The sequence below is a fragment of the Oryzias latipes genome, chromosome 12 (genome assembly GCF_002234675.1).
Source record: "Oryzias latipes chromosome 12, ASM223467v1".
Classification (NCBI taxonomy): domain Eukaryota; kingdom Metazoa; phylum Chordata; class Actinopteri; order Beloniformes; family Adrianichthyidae; genus Oryzias; species Oryzias latipes.
This window is the reverse complement of record NC_019870.2, coordinates 22,250,653-22,267,368: the sequence shown is the minus strand read 5'-3', so window position 1 is coordinate 22,267,368 and position 16,716 is coordinate 22,250,653. Positions and strand designations below refer to the sequence as shown.

Here is a 16,716-nt window from a genome sequence, read left to right as displayed (position 1 = left end):
GGGCTGGCTTACTCCGCGCCAATCGACACCCACAACTCAGAGGCAAATTTCTAATGAACTCCTGTCGCTCTGCAGAAACAATGTTCTAGAAACAACACAAGTTTTTGGATTTTGGTACAATCAGAATTACAAAACAATGAGGATGCTTAAAATATTCCAAAAATGATCAGAGTGGGAAATTAATAAAGGCAAAATGTTTTCTTTCTAAGAAGGATCATAAAATTGGGAGCACTCTACCATACTCAATAAGGGACTGTTCTAAATATTCTCAAAACCTAAAACACAAATTTAAATTAGAAATGAATGTGAACTGTCCTTTGATGTGCTCAGTATCAATTTTATGTACTTCGCTTAAGTACTCTCTTAAATGTGGGACATTGTAACTGTTAATGTAAAATATTGACAACCATTGTTCCCTTCACATAAACTCATATCGTTCACATTTCTTTACATTTTGTGCTACTTTAAAGTGGTTTAAAGTACTGACTCCAATGAATTTAAACCAAGATTTATTTTAATTCTCTATTTTCAACAAATGTACCTGAACAGTCTTTGTTGAAGTTTTTGCCAAACTGTGTAACCCACATAACATTTGAAAACACTTTCTTGAAACAGAGGTAGAACTAAAACAGCCTCTTCAGCATTTTTCCCAACTTAATTGGTCCATGATATGCACCTGTGTGGAGGCATCTGCGTTCATTTTTACTCTGTGTGACACCATATTCCTTTTACAATTTTGTTCGGTTTGTCCGTTTCCTGTAGCTTCACCGAAAGAAAGTTGAATCTTCTTTAGGAACGGGATTAGAAGGTTAGAGAAAGGCATTGCGTATCAGAATTCAGCCTGCTTTTTCCATCCTACAATGCACAAGAGTTTTAAAAGGTAGATTTTTTGGCATATAGAAAGTATTTTTTTAAGTGACTGTCATGAGAATCAAGACATTTCTTACAAAAAAGAATTCATTTTTATGTAAAAAAAAATAAATCTGGATTTATTTTGAAATTCATGTACCCTCTTTTTTTAGTCATTCCATTTCAGCACCAAGGACAGCGTCATTGCTGCAGCATGCATTTCATTGTGGAGAGCATTCCAACAGTATGCCAGCTAAGATATATTACCTTTACTGACAACGTTATATGTAAAAAAATAAAATAAATAAACACAACCCACTGCAGACCAACCCCTTCACAAGAGGAGGTCAGAAAAGGACTACAATGCATAAAACACCCAAAAGGTTTAGCCAGATTTTAAAGCATATTAGAGGAGGACTGCATGATTGCATTGAAGTGTGAATCACACCAACAAATCACTCAAAGCAAATACAAAGTAAAGATCACAATGATAATTAACAAGGCAAAACAAATTTCCAGAAACCAAAATACAATTCCAAAATAATGTAACAAAATAGATTTTTAACATTTGAGTTTTTTCAAATATGTCTTTAATGTCTGCATATTCAGAAAGGTTGCATGATTTGTATAAACTATATTCAGTATTGCTTCATGCCAAAAAAATTGTAGTTAAAATGATGAACAAACATCATCATCCAGTCAGCGATGTCCCATAGTACGTACCTTTTCTGATTTCTTATTGTCTTTCTTTTTTAACATTGGATTTTGGAAAATAATTTTGATTTTCTAAATGTTTTCTTTATTTAATTTTTACCGAAAGTGGAATTTCTAGCCAAGTTTCAACCAAAATTTATTTGCCATGAAACGATAGTGGATATGCTCCGTATCATGCTTTGTACACATTTGGCATGTGATGCGTGTACAAGAATGCGCTGAATGGACATTCTTGAAGCTGCTTTTAGCATGTGGTGTTCAAACTTGTCTGTCACTACCTGATACTAGCGCATATCTGCTACAGTTGGAAGACGATTGATGTGAAATATTCAAGAGGTGCAAATCTCACAAGTCTCGCTCCACGCCTTTACTTCACAGCTCTATTCTGATAGACTTGGTGTTATTTCATTCCGGCCAGACACAAACCATTATTTATTATTCCGTCATGATCAGACGTCCATATGTCACTACTGAATCCAGGCCCCTGCTTCGTCAAAGTTTAATTGGTTTACCTTTCGATTTGCATTCAATGGCTGTGTATTTTTTAACCCCCAAAATGAACTTAACATTTTTGTAACTACCCAAACACACCTAAACATCAAAAATCAATTGTGATCCTCCAATCAGCAATGTCCCAAAGTATCTACCTTTCCCATTTTTTAAATTTTGTTTCTTTATGACATTTTATTTGAATTTCTGGAAATAATGAAATGTTTCATTTTTACTACATTATTTTTTATGTTGATTTCTAAAATGTAATGTAATGTTGTTTTTGCATTTGTTTATTGTTATTGTTGTTTTATTTGTTGTGATCTTTAGAATTGTTTTGGTGGTATTTGGACTTCAAGGCTGCCATAACATAGACAGGCGTTAACAAACGTGGAAACAGGGAGACTGTCACCAAGCTTCAAAACTACATTAAAAACACACACACATTGTCATGTAATGTAAAACCTTGTTTTTTTCACTAGCATAAAATAGAAAGCGATTAGAGTGTCTTTAGAATTCTTAGTGTTGAAAGTTGTTTAGTTTTGTCTGTGGCAGCCTTCCTAAAAAATAAATAAAGAAATGAATAAAGACGAACGCGCCACCCCTGCATTTTACTCAGGCTGCACGCCTGTTCAAGCTCCTGCATCATCGTCTCACCAGAAGAGGGCATTCGGATTCTGGCTGACAAACTTGTTTTGACATGCTGACGTGATTAACAACAGCGTCTATAGCTGCATTTTAAAGCGTTAAACTGTGAGCATGAGGGGAACGCTTAGGCTTAAAGAAGGAATGATGCTTGGACACGTTTTTTTCCCGGTCCAACTCGCTGGTAATGCTTTGCGCTGACTTGGAGATGACCTACCATTAGTTTGGCTTGTGCGCCATTCAAGGATCGGACTCAGCATCCATCTGAACACAAACCCGGGAGGTTTACGCGGGATCTAAAGCCTGACTTCCTATTTTCCTGCATCAAACCACTGGGTTTTAGTGAAGTTTGGACCCGGAATTCCTTTGACTTCCTTGGATGAGGTTATTCTCTTCGCCTGCTGCAGTGTTCTTATTTGTACGACTTACTTCAAATAAAAAGGAGAGCGATCAGTTGCTTACAAGGGAAAGGGAACATCTGAAACCGGATTTGTGCGCCTTCAATCTTTTGGAGTAAATGACATTCGCCTCGGTTCGGTTGGGTTATCGTAGATGTAGAACTGAATCGGATAACACATCCAGGTCCGGGCGAGTGAGGGGAAGGTGCGCTTTGGAGTCGGCGTCTGCGCGGAGACACCGGACCAGTGGATTAGGACGATACCTGCCTGTGGAGAGCGCATCATGCGGAGTCGGATGTTGCGCGCAAGGAGCCATTAAAACCTGGAGCTAACAGATACGCGGATATGGGTAAGTTTGTTTTCTTTCTTTTTTTTTTTTGTCGTTGCGTAGGTTGTCTGCAACCCCCACCTCGACGTTCTCATAACGCACTGGAGGAAAAAAAAGGTATTATTTCTTCCGGATCCAGATGCCCGGGACCCGAGGATTGCGTCAAAAACATTCCCCCCCTGCCTAAATACTCTGTTGCATCATCCCACATGTTTTAAAAAAAAGTGAAGCTTGTGTCTAAAACCTGCCTGTTAGTGGCAAAGCTGCAAGTTATTCAATTATTATTTTTAATGATCAGCTGTTTTCTTTCTTCCTTTTTTCTTTTAGAAGATATGGATAAAAAATCCTCCAAAAATATCCACAAAGCAGAAGAGGTTGCTTATGTTTTTATAGTGTGATTAATAAGGACTGGAAAGCAAATGGCAATACATGCTGGAAGCCACTTAACTCTAGAAAGCCTGGCTTTGAATATATAGATTTTTGTTTGACACGCGTTGCATGGATGGAGACCCCCCCCCCCCCCCCCCCCCCCCCGCTCCAACGACGGATGTAAGAAACTCTTCAGGAGAAATCTTGCAGGATTTGCATTCGCCTGCTTTCCATTTAGAGGATGTGATCCGGTGCTGCACCTGCTACTCTTGCAAATCGAGCATAAAACCGATACGCGCCTGCGTACACCACCGTAGCGCACAAGGCGGTCATATTCCTATGGTCTGGCGCGTGCACGTGTCACCATCCATTTCTTAAAAGTTAACAGGCACGGGAGAACATGCTTTAATGTACAAAAATATGTTTGGACCCATCTATCCACTATTTCCATAAATTATTTTTTTAGTGACTACTATTTTAACATTTCCCATTAGCAGCAGTAATTAATTAATAAGTAATTGTTTTGATTTAGATCCTATTTTTCAAATTTTGCTAAATGATCTCAAACGACCAAGCTCAGTGTTGGTGTTGTACCATAGTGACACAGGCCAAAAATATCCTCCTTCAGGTTACAGCACCACCTCAGTATAAACATGCACAAACACATGCAGTTATGTTGGAGTTTTTGGTCATGTCCTGTTTGGAATTGCCCTTCAGTCACATCAGTCTCAGGTTTGTCACAATTCACAGCTGTCTTTTATTTCAGTTAATTACCCTCAGTCTATTTCAGTGTCTTTAAGAAAAAGATGTTGAGACTTTCTACCTTGTCAGGTCATCTGCGCTGTTCTGTCAGTCCTTTGTTGCTCCCAGGGTTTTGTCATGTTTCAGTTTATTTATTTCTGCATTTGTTTATTTGGCATGTTGTCCTCCAAAAAAGCAAAGCAAATAATTAAAAAAGTAAGATTATATTTTAGAAATAAAAAAAGAGAATTAGAGAACCACCAAGCCCAGCCTCCTGTATTTTGGGTTCTTCACCATCGGTTTTTGACAGCTGCAGGATCTCACGTTTTGGATACTAAGGACACTGACATGTTTGTTGGCTTTAAATGAACTCAGGTCTTACGACTAAGAGTTTCATAAAAATCAGTTCGGCAAAGCAGCTATAACGTCCCACTCCAGTCATCTTTTGACCTATTGTAAAAACATAGTCTTTTAATTATGCCATTTTGTGTCTTTTTCTGGGACACAGTTTCAGCAGAGTGGCAGAATTTTTTTTAGAACTTTGCCTATAAGTTGTGGGCAGGGGGGTATTCCAGAAGGATGGATATATATATATTATTTCAATTGGTAACAAGTAATTGAGTAAATTTTTTTTCAACCTAATTCATTTATTTACGTATTTATCTAACTAAATGTCATATTACTCGAATTCAAATAAATACTTTTCCATCTTCATTTATTGTACTTCTTGAACTCTCATATGTCTAAGTTTGAGCCTGCAGATATTCTCACTTTTATTACAATAAAATGATTGAAACAAAATGGATTCACAACATGAAATATTGAAACATGTACCAATTCTCGGACTTTTACATTCACTAATAAGCAGTGGGGTGCTAAATAACCTCATCATCCGCTCCCTCCCTCTCACTCATTTTGCTGAAAGAATTAAACATAACTGGAAAAATAAAAAGGCAAAACACAGTAAAACAGCTACAACTAAACACCTTTGGTCAAAAACCCACACTTAAACTAAAATCCGTCCACACAGACAAAGGTAATGGTATTCCACAATTCCTTGCGGTGCCGATCTAACAGTAGCACCAAAGTTACACCTACTTAATTGAAAAATTTGAATGAAAGTAAAATAACTGTCTGATAACTATGTGTTATTTTTAAGCGGACTTGATAAAAAAAAAAAAGATTTATCTTAACTGAAGCAAATAATTAAGTTAGACCATCAATGTAAAAAAGTTTATCTTTCCAACATCCATACGTGATCTTATCACCCTCTCACGGTGAAAAAAGTATTATCTGAGCTTCTTCATACACTAAATAATCTTCGAATGGACACGCCATGCTGCTTCACCTCTCTAAAAAACAAACTAACCTTCAACTAAACCTGCTCCAGACCAGGTTATGTTCACAGCATGAGTTGCTATGGCAACTTGACATACCCTGAAACATACCTCCATTTTTGGAACTGAAAGCTGAGGTTATTCACTTCCTTAGCCTTAAACTTACCGTGGTAACTAGCATAACCTGCTTTCTGGAATGCCCCCCAGGAAAAAAAAATCACACAAGGACATGTTTAAAACAAAAACACAATTTTCATCGGAGTGAGTCTTATATTTTGGTTGTATCATGGTTGTTTTTGCTTCCGATCTCTTGATTGTAAAGCATTTTGGGGTTTTACCAACTGTGTAGCCAATAATGAGCCTGTTTATTTAGAGGCTGCAGTGCACTCATGTTTAATGGACCACAATTGAAGAGATCTGGCCCTCAGAAAGAGTACAGTAACATGGAGTGGCAGTTGCCAGAGCCTGGAAATTAATTTAAAGAGCCAAACGGCATTTCACTCCATCTCTCAGCACGCTTAAATAAAGAACAATTGTTAAAAGAAGAACCCTTTTTTTAAACGTAATATTACATTTACCAATTTTATCATAGTGAAATTCAGATTCCTGTCTATCCTGAAGGGTTAGAGCAGTGTTTTTCAACAGGTGTGCCACGGCACACTAGCGTTGTGAGAGATGGTCAGGTGTACTGTGGGAAATTATTTTCCCTGATCTATAAAGATTTACCATCGCCAGGATATGCTCTGTGTTCATCCAAACAGGCCCTAATAAAACATCGAGTAGTTAAGATAATGAAAGATCGTAAAATACTTTTTTCTTTGTGTTTATTTGATTCTATCAAAGACACTTTGATAAGAATGACGGTACCGTGAATTAGCTGCAGATATACCGGTGGATCTGTTTTTGGAAAAGTCCCACCCCTTCAACTGTCTCCACTAATCATTCTTGGAGACTTAATCATACGTCATGAGTCTGACCAGTCAGAAGTGATTCAAGTCCTCTCTTCCTTGTTCCGACTCGGCTCCTGAAGTCTCTCAGGTCCAACAAAAATAACAGCTAAAGTTCGTCTTTAGCGGTGTAGCTCCCTGCAGAATCAAGTGTCAGACTGTGGAAAAAGTAAACAAAATAATGAAATCAGAGAAGCGAGTCTGTCTGGCCTCGGTGTCAGTTTTTGCACTGCATCTCCCATGATGCATTGGGTGACAGCGTCTCTACAATGACGCTATTCTGTTAACCGTCATGAAGCACAACCAATGCACACATTAGTCTGTTTTAACAGTTTTCAAATCTTCTTGATGAAATCAGAAGTAAACAGTTTGGTTCTCTTTCATTATTTGTGTTTATCATTAAAACAAGACGTCATAGTGTTTGGTCCAAGTCATGTAATCAAGTAGAAATTTAGCTTCACTTTTGAAAAATTTGAAGAGTTAAGCTTAAGTATAAGCAACAACAAAATAAAAGAAACAAGATTAAGGCTAAGTGGCCAACAGACATATTTAAACTAAAAAGAAACAATGTATTTACCCAAAAAGAAATAAAACAGTTTTGGTTAAGTTACATTTGTAATTAGGACTAAAGAAAAACTAATAAAACTTTATCTTGTTCATTTTTTGTGTAGTTACGATTGAACCCATGCATAAAATTTTCGTCTTTTTTTTGTGTAAAATTTATCACGCAGGTTGTGATCATATGTAATTTTATTTTTAAATCACTGTTTAGAAAGAACTTGTTATTGTTCTAATTTGGTTTTTGTGAGGTTACATACAATTGCTTGTTAATAAACTGGATAGAAAAACAACTACCTGGACAAATCTTCAACTAGTTTAGTTGAAAATTATTATTGAAAACTTTCACAACTTTTATCACAACATCAATCAATAGTCTGTACATCAATACATATTATAGAGCCTCCTTCTTTTTAAATTTTTGGTTGCTGGTGTGCCGCTGGATTTTTGTCAAGGAAAAAGTGTACCTTGACTCAAAAAGGTTGAAAAACACTGGGTTAGAGTACTACAGTCATGGCAACAGAGGCCTTATCTGCGCTACAGTATCCACCAAGCAGCACTCTACAAAATGTCAGGTGGAGCAAGTGGATAAGAAAAGGCCTTTTTTTTTTTCCCTTATTCACATTGACCAAGGGAGACAGAAAAAGTAGACTTCAAACTGCGCATCCACTATCTGAGTGTAAGCTTTGTTTAGAATTGCAGTGAATGGTTTCAGCATATAATAGCTTGTAGCACCAGGTTTGAAAAACATCTTGAAGTTTTAGTTGCATGCAATTCTTATACATCGCTTAAAGTCCCACTCCAGTCATTTTTTGATCAATTTTATAGGTGTTCACAGTGGTCTTTTAAATATAATCATTGTCTTTTTATCCCAAAAAAAACACAAACATTTTGGTTTTCTAGGACATAGTTTCTGCAGAGCAGCATCAGTTCACTAGAAATTTGCCTCCGAGTTGTAGGTAGGATTTTTTGCACAGAGTAAGCCTGCCTCATTTCCCATCCTCCATATGTTTACACTATTTCCTACTAGCTTACAGCCCCAACCTAACTTTACTAGTTCAATAAAGATGGCGAGCAATATTGGGGATTTACAGCCATACAGTTTTGAGTCAGATGCCAGCTCAGAAGAGGAAAACAAAGACGTACAGGAGCAGGAACCATTTGGCCCACCGACTGTAGCACTATTGTCACAGCTGCAAGGTTTTTCAAACAGCATATTGAAAAAAACCTGCTTTTTTGTTTGTCTGCTCCTGATTAGCCACGGCTTAAATAAAGAAATACTCAGAAATGCAATTTTAACCTTAATTTCCCTTATATATGTCCTCTATCATGAGACAAATGCCTCAAGAACATGTTAAAAAGACAAAAAACCCAATTTTCAGACTAACTTTTTTCACTAGGAGTACTGTGGCCCCCAACTGAAAATTTTATGGGCACAACCAGAAAATTCAGATGTGCACACCGTAAATCAACATGCTAACCAAATCTACTAATTTCCACTGTATTACTAATAAATACTTTAATAATAGATGCAGAAATTACAATGTGCTGTTTCAAATTCAGTGTCACTTTTTATTCTGCACTTTTGAAGATGCAACAACAAGGTAAACCGACAGCACCATCGCTGTCATGACAGTACAAATAGTAAGAAAATACCACATATTCAGAATAAAAAAAAAGTGCTTAGTAACAAAGTGATTACCGTAGTAACCTTTCGGTAATTTCTCAGTTACAATCAATACTTAAATGTATGTAAACATTAGGGGCACTGGCCAATAACATTCCAATAGAACATGTAGGTCTAAACAACTTGAGCCTATACTCCCTCCCCTTTAGAGCAGATCCTCCTGTGTTCTACTAGGAGGCTCAGAAGGCCAGCCCTTGTAATTTGGCCCTTTTAACTGACTGAACCATGTTTGCACAGCTTCCTTGGCATCAACTCTTATTTTATTCAGTCTTCTATATCTGCTGTTTTCTCGTTTAACATCCTTATTAACAAGGTTCGGTTAACACTGTTTAATTATAACTATTAAACACAAAAGAAGACTCAAATTCTACAGTTCTGTAAATCCATCAATGGGTTCTTCTGAACACGGCTTCTTTTGTCTACTTCTTACTGCTGGACACTTGGCAGCACTTCCTCTCATACAGCTGAGTCCCTCAGTGTGGCTGAAGATGATTGTCAGTAAATCTGGACTGTATTTGGACTTATTGAAATTTAAGGTGGAGAAGTCAGAGAGTATGTGCTCCCAATTTTGAGTCTGTGTTGAATGTTTTATTTTTATTTTTTAAGTTTACTCTTTAAACCACAAATCAGTAAAGGAGAAACAAAATTCAATAACCATTTTTGGATTTTCTTTCTTATGACTTTTTGCACATTTAATCCATGGTCACAAGTTATTGTAGAGCAGCCGGTCAGCCACTCCTATATGTTCATAGTTGAATTCAAACTGTGCTTCGTAAAAGAACGGGCGCTGTTCACTGGAGATCAGAACAATCGATACCTGAGATCAGAGAAAAGCTCAAAAACTGATTGAAATTTATGTTGGTGACACCAAATAAGTGCAGCCAAGATGCACAATAAGTGTGTTTAAGATCACCCAAGTGGACGCAACGCTGCACAGATCACCTGGTGTGTGACGTATGTTTTTGCTCCAACATCACCCAATAATCACAAAAATATCACCAGACAGGGGCGGGAGCAAGGTGCCAACCTGAGCGAACGCAGCTGGAAACTGACGGTTTTTGTAGTCGGGTGATCAATTAAAATAATTTAAAATACCTATTGATAAACGCGTCTATCGTTGGATTTTCCCCACGTGTTTTAAGTGCATTCAGGACTAAATCTTGTAGTTGCTCGCACGTGTTTTAAGTCCAAGCCCCGTTACCTGTCACACATGTAGGTGTGGGACATTTATTCTCCTCAGGTGGCCATCTCCCACGGGAGCGGTGTGCCGCCATAACAGCCGTGCTCAAGAACCGTTTGGTCGGGGTTGATACGCCGCCGCGCGCCTAACCATAACCATAACCCCTCTCCAGGTCTTTGCGACCCAGAGAAAAGTTCAGCACTGACTGCATGTATTTAGAAAATTACGAGCGACTAAATACGTTCTAAAAAGGAAATTAAGGAACACCTTAATGTGATCCGGGTAGGGGGCTGTCAGATTTCCTGCCTTTAATGTTCTCCTGCTTTCAAGCCCAGTCATTGTCACGCCCCCAAGAGTCATTTAACCCACTGTGATTGGTTGGTTTGTCAGCTCCGCGCACGACAATGAAAAAGTGTCATTCATACAAACTGGCGGGCCGCATTAACATTAAACTTTCATATTAAGGCAGGGGCCGCAAAATATCATCTTGGGGGCCGCAAATAGCCCGGGGGCCGCGAGTTTGAGACCCCTGCTGTAGACTCTGGTACTGGTACACAAGCCGCAGGTCGGAAGAACGAATCAATAGTTCGCTTGCTCATAGCTCAGACGCACGCATATCAGGTTGTGATCATGATATTTGTCTCCGTTTCCTTCCCACAGATGTTTACGCACGCTCGATTATCTCTAGGCCCCTCCCCCTTCACACATTTTAGCCACTTACAGTAGCCATTCCCTATTCTTTTCACACGCATTGGCCGCTACACAGACAGGCATCACTCAACGAAACGCGAGTGTGTGCTCACGTCTCATGAGTATGTGTGGGTGTGTGTGTGTTTGCGTGCGTGTGCGCTCGCAAAGACACCCACACACACACACCCACACCCACACCCACCCACCACATTGCTCATTTCATTGATCATTGATGTGCCCCTTCCACATTTAATGTATAAAAAAATACGGAGGGTGGGGGAGGCAAATTTACTGGTAGCACATGTGCGACTGGATGTAAAATTTAGTCGCACACTCTCAAAATTTGGTCACAAAATGCGACCATTTGGTCGCAGTCTGGAGCCCTGTCGGGGATTTTAGGAAATGCTCTGAAACACTGTACTCTACTAATACTTACAATAACTTGTATGATGTATAGTGATGAAAAGGCATGAAAAGCCATAAACTGAGGTGATCCGTGTATTTCATTTCCGTTTATTTTCATTTTTAATTGAAGCAGGCTCACTGTAATGTGATTGTCAGTTCTTTGATCATGTACTTTTATGCCTGTTCCTAGTTACTCTGATGGTCACACAGATATGTGACCTTTCCTAATGAAGACTGCAATAGAAAACAAACTTAACCTCTGTTTTTTTTCTGTCTCCTGAGTTGTCAAGAAAAATGGTTGTGTTGTTTTTATCATCTTGGAAGCTTTTTGTCTATTTTTTACCGCAAAGCCTCCCACTCTTGTTTTTCACAGCCATGCGTAAGCACTTTTTTTTCGTGGTTTGATAACATTTCAGAAGTTTTTATGATATACCCTTGTCAGTTGTCATGAGAACATGGTTATAGTATTATATGAGAAATAAGAAACTTCTGCTTTCTCTTTGTCAAATGTTTTTGAGTACTAGAACAAGTTTAGAAACAGAATTGGTTAGATGACTAACAACTTGCTTTTAAGGCAACACATAGTTACAGGATTTATTATGTAGCGATTTATTATGTAGAACTTTTAAACTGTGATAACTGTTTGGTTTTAGATAAAAACTTGAAACAATTTTCATTCAGTCACTGTCGGGTACGTCTAAATGAATAGATTCACAGCTGTACATTGTTCCAAAGAGTTTTCATCCTGTTAAGCCTTAATCACAAGCACTTGTACAAGGGGGTTGACCTGTACAGGCGCTGCAGCTACTTGGGTTGTCCATGCCTGTGAAGGGTTGTCGACAGGATTGGCTGTATCCTAAGAGAAGTTGTGTCTTGCAGTTCCGTTGAGGCTTGTTCAACCACCTTAAGGTATAGTTTGAGTAAGAGCATAGTTTGTGTAGGATGTCTACACAAACAAAACTCTGTCTAAATTCCTTACTTTTAACAGCCAGGCTGCGCTCAAGGAGCAAACATTTATCACTCAAAGAACACACTAACGGGCTCCTTGCGCTGTGCTCAGGTTTCTTGGAGACTGAAAAAATGAAAAATTGGTATGACTTGCTTGTGTCTCACTTACTTCCCCCTTCTTGACTCTTGCGTGTTGTATGAGTTTTACCATAACCTTTTTTTTTTTTTTTTTTAACTTGTTCTGTCCAACAGCTGGGCAGACAGATGAGAGCTGAGGGCCTCTTGTGTTGGACATATTTTGCTTTAACAAGAGGGGTTATTTTTTACCATAACCTTTAGGCAACAGCATGCCTGTGGAAAAAAAATTTCTACATGCTCACCAAGCGGTTTATGACCTTGAATTTTTTGGGCGGGCAACCTGTATGCCCCATCCAGGTTTTCCCAGCCTGTGACCTCAGTCGGGCAGTTGTGACTAAGGCTTAGGTGGTTACAGCCCTGCACAGATATACTACATTTAAGTTGCTTTCTTATGATAACCACCCATTAATTGTGTCTGTGCTGCATTTTTAAGATGTGGCATTTCGACCTTCACACTCAGACTTCCATGTCACAATTGCATAGTTGGATTGAGTGGGTTTCCAAAAACAATGACGCAACATATATTCATTTAGAACCTAACATTTCTAGCATCACATAAGATCAGATTCCAGTCACACTCAGGCATTGTGTAAGCTTTTGTTGCATGTGAAAGTATGTTTACCTTTATACATAGTAAAAAAATCTTTACAAAATGAAGTTTTGCCAAAAAAAGTACTGCTTCAAAACCATCAGTCTGCAGGCACTTAGCCTGAACTTTATCTGACATCATTACATGACTTCTAAAATGTTATTGACACATTATGTTTGACAACTATGAGACTGTTGCCCAATAGTGTTGAAAATTCCTAATGTCTTTGAGGCTCCATTCTATTTTATCTGAGTAAAAATTGCAGAGTAAATACAGGGAGGACAAAATGCCTACTAAGCATTGTGGAAATTGGTGTAGTTTAGCAGGTTTTGCTGTCATCACAAAGCTCATTTGACACTAATGACTTGGCTTACGTTGATTTGGGTATATTCTTCCTTGGGTGTTAGGCCACTGTCCAGCCTGTATGGAATCCAGAGTGAGGCTAGCAGCATTTTTGTCAATGACAGGCAGCAAAAAGCAATGATCCACCAGTGAGCGCTCAAAGTGCATCAGTTAGCGAGTCCATTTGCCAAGTTATTAAGCTACATTTTTTTTATTTTAGGTCAGCAGTAAAGTGCACTTACTCTCCCTATATGTCAGGGTTGAGAGGCGAAAATAGCAGTATCCTTCTGAGGACAGAAGGGCTTTCTGCCACATAACAAAGCAAAGCACATATGCTCTTTATTCCCGTGTTATGACAGATCATCAAAGAGACATAAAAGGCGTTTTTTGACTGCACACAAATCTTTACGTGCTTTAAAAAATTTAACAAAAGTGTTTTAATAGCTTCTTGGTTGAGGATCATGCAGAAATACAGTGTACGTTATAGAGAATGGCAAGAAAATAGATTGAGCAAAAGAAAAGTAATAAGCAGAGGTACATTGGGGAAGAGGCACGAGACTCAAACCCCCTGAGTGACACCGCAGAGGATGACTTATGTTGCTTTGTGAATAAGATTAGAAGAGAAAAGGAGTAGGAGATGGCTCACTGAGGCATTAGCTTGTAGATATTTCATTAAACTCCATGCAGTGCTAGTAAGGGGAGAGTGATGTTTTGTCCATTGGAATCTCTTTTTCCACAGATTTTGCCATGAAAATGTGTTTTTTTAATCTTTCTTTGATAAATACCAAAAATCATTTTACAATGCATGCATTTACATTTACACACCTGCACATTTTAGATCAAAACTACTTTACTTGGAGACCACATCGATAAGTATTCTTGTGCAACCCAGTTTTTCATTCCTCTACACTACTTTTGTTCTTACTAACCTATTTATCCCATACCTTAAATGGGAAAGAAAATCAATCTGATTTATTTTTGTCTCTACTTTTAAAGAATCACAATTGTGGAATCCAAGATGAGTGAATATGATTGATGTAAAGTTGATAGCCAGCACAAATTATCTGCACCATTTCATGGTACCGTCCATCTGTAAGAAATGATGAAAGTCTTCTGAAAACAAACAGTAAGTGTTTCTTCTTCCATCCCACTCGCAAACAAAAACAAATACACATAGAATACCCATATGGGCTCAGCAGATGCTTGGCAAGAAGTGGAATGACTATGGTTGATACCATATGCTGTATTATGCCTTTCAGCCACTCTGTGTCAGGCATTTATTTTTGACAAATCCTTCCAGTTTCTTGAATTTTGCAGGGATAAACTCAAGCTTAGCTGTTGGGACCCCTAAGTCTGTAGATTCATTGCTAAAAGCTGAGAAGCAGTAAGGTTGTAACACATCAGCATACACGTCTGTAAGGACTCTACTATCAATAAAAGGGATTCTGGTCTTCAGAGCAACTGGACCCGACCTGTCATCACTTAACTTCTTAAATTCAAACTGCTAATGGGGAATTCAGGCTATTTATGTGTTGACTACTTGAAAAAGGTCATCAAGTAGATGTAATGGGTGCCTATGTAAATGACAATAATCTAGTACTGTCACAGGGGTATCAGGATGACCCAGATGCAGGACCAGAAGACATGCCACAGTGAAAACTAAAGTATTTAATAACAAAACCCATACTACAAATCCTCACAAGAGCTAGAGCTAGAATTGGACAAGCACTCCGACACAGAGTGCAGAAACAGAATCACTTAGATGCAGTTCAAACAAATTAACCTAAAGTGCAGGCAGCTGTGTGCCACTCCATGGAGGGCTACCAGGAAGAGGGCGGAGTCCTCCAGGAGAGCCACAGCCAACCTGCACAGAGAAACACAAGAATGAAGAAGACAGAAAACAGACTGACACTGTGTCAAGTACTTTTCTGAATGGTTAGCAAATGTCCCATCACGTGCCGGGGAGCTTCTTGTGTTAAGCCTGTTAAGCCTTTGTCACATGCATCTGTACGAGTGTTGACCTCTACAGGTGCTGCAGATTTTTGGGTTATCCTGGCCTGTAGAGGGTTGTAGACAGGTGCGGCCAGATCTTAAAGGGGGCGCTGGTGTGTCATGGGCCGAATCCAAATTCCTCCACTACCCCTACGGCTTCTCCCTACCCCTCCAATTGTAGGGGTATTTTAAGGGGCAGGGTTGTACAGAACAGTTTTTTTAAGGACCCTCATGACAGAGCGATGCTGAGCCCTCCACTGCGAGGGTGTTCCACGTCGCACTGTGCAGTGAAGAAGAAGTGCTTTTCTTTACGTGGGTGTGCTCTGATGCACAAACATTTACATTTATATGTAAGTAATGACGTTTTGTTTTAGCATGATCTTTATAAAGTTATAAGAGCAATATCTTTATGTATTGGCGAGCGCTAGCAGCTCCACGCTAATGTAGCTGACCCACGACTATTAGTTATATCATTCAGTGGGGGTAATGACTGAATTAGAAGACACTATTTTTCCGTAACTCTCCCTTTAGAAGGCTAAATGTATGGGTATGGAGTAACTGCAAGAGTAGGGGAAGAATATAGATTCGGCCTTGCTGTTCTCTTGTGGCGCATGCAGTCACCTCAAGGGATGTCATAAGTAAGTAAGATTGTCGTGCTTGCGGTTAATGCATTGTGAAGTATTTCTAAGGATATTGTGCATTAGAACACACTTATGACATAGGGGTGATGCTGTCGTACATGTCCTTATGTCGCACTCTAGTCATTAGTCGGGTGTGCACACTGGGTCCCTACTGACCATGTGAAAACGCTTTATGCACGGGCTGTGCGGGTGATATTCAAGAGCCCGTAAGATACTTATACACTCTGATTGTCAAATTTTCTATTTTCTAAGTCAGGCTGCGAACAGGCATGCCCAAGGAGCACACACCTTTCCCTTGAACACTACTAATAGGCTACCTGCAAAGTGTGCAGGGTTCTGGGTTGTTGGAAAAAAAGGAAACATTTGTATGAAATCCCTGCATCTCATCTACTTCACTGTTACTTATCAATTTAAGTTGCTTAACCTGTCGCTCACAGTATGTTGGTGGAAAAAATGTGCATGAACATTTTCGCCCTTCAGGCTCACCAGCACGTGTGCCCTGCCTAGATTTGCCCATTTTTTTTTACCTGCAGACCACCCATAAAGGCTGTTCTGACAAAAGTTTGAAGTTTTTTATTTGTGTTAGAGTTGCTTAAAAATGTGAAGACCTTTGTGTGTTTGTCTGATCTGTTCAAGTCTTGTGTGATTATGATATCCGATTAAGTTTCTTTTATAGAGATGTTACTGCCATTCTGTCCCCTGAGCTGAGGTTGGCAGTGGTGCTTTGAC

General features: G+C 39.0%; 1 protein-coding gene across 1 annotated transcript in view; it reads left to right on the top strand.

Moving 5' to 3' along the window:
• Window positions 1-2,371: 2,371 nt before the first annotated feature.
• Window positions 2,372-16,716, top strand: part of LOC101174444 (leucine-rich repeat transmembrane neuronal protein 4) — a 149,941-nt gene continuing 135,596 nt past the window's right edge. The window contains exon 1 of the mRNA XM_004075052.3: window positions 2,372-3,444. Within this exon, the coding sequence (XP_004075100.2) occupies window positions 3,441-3,444 (4 nt within the window). The 5' untranslated portion in view covers window positions 2,372-3,440. The remainder of the gene's footprint in view (window positions 3,445-16,716) is intronic.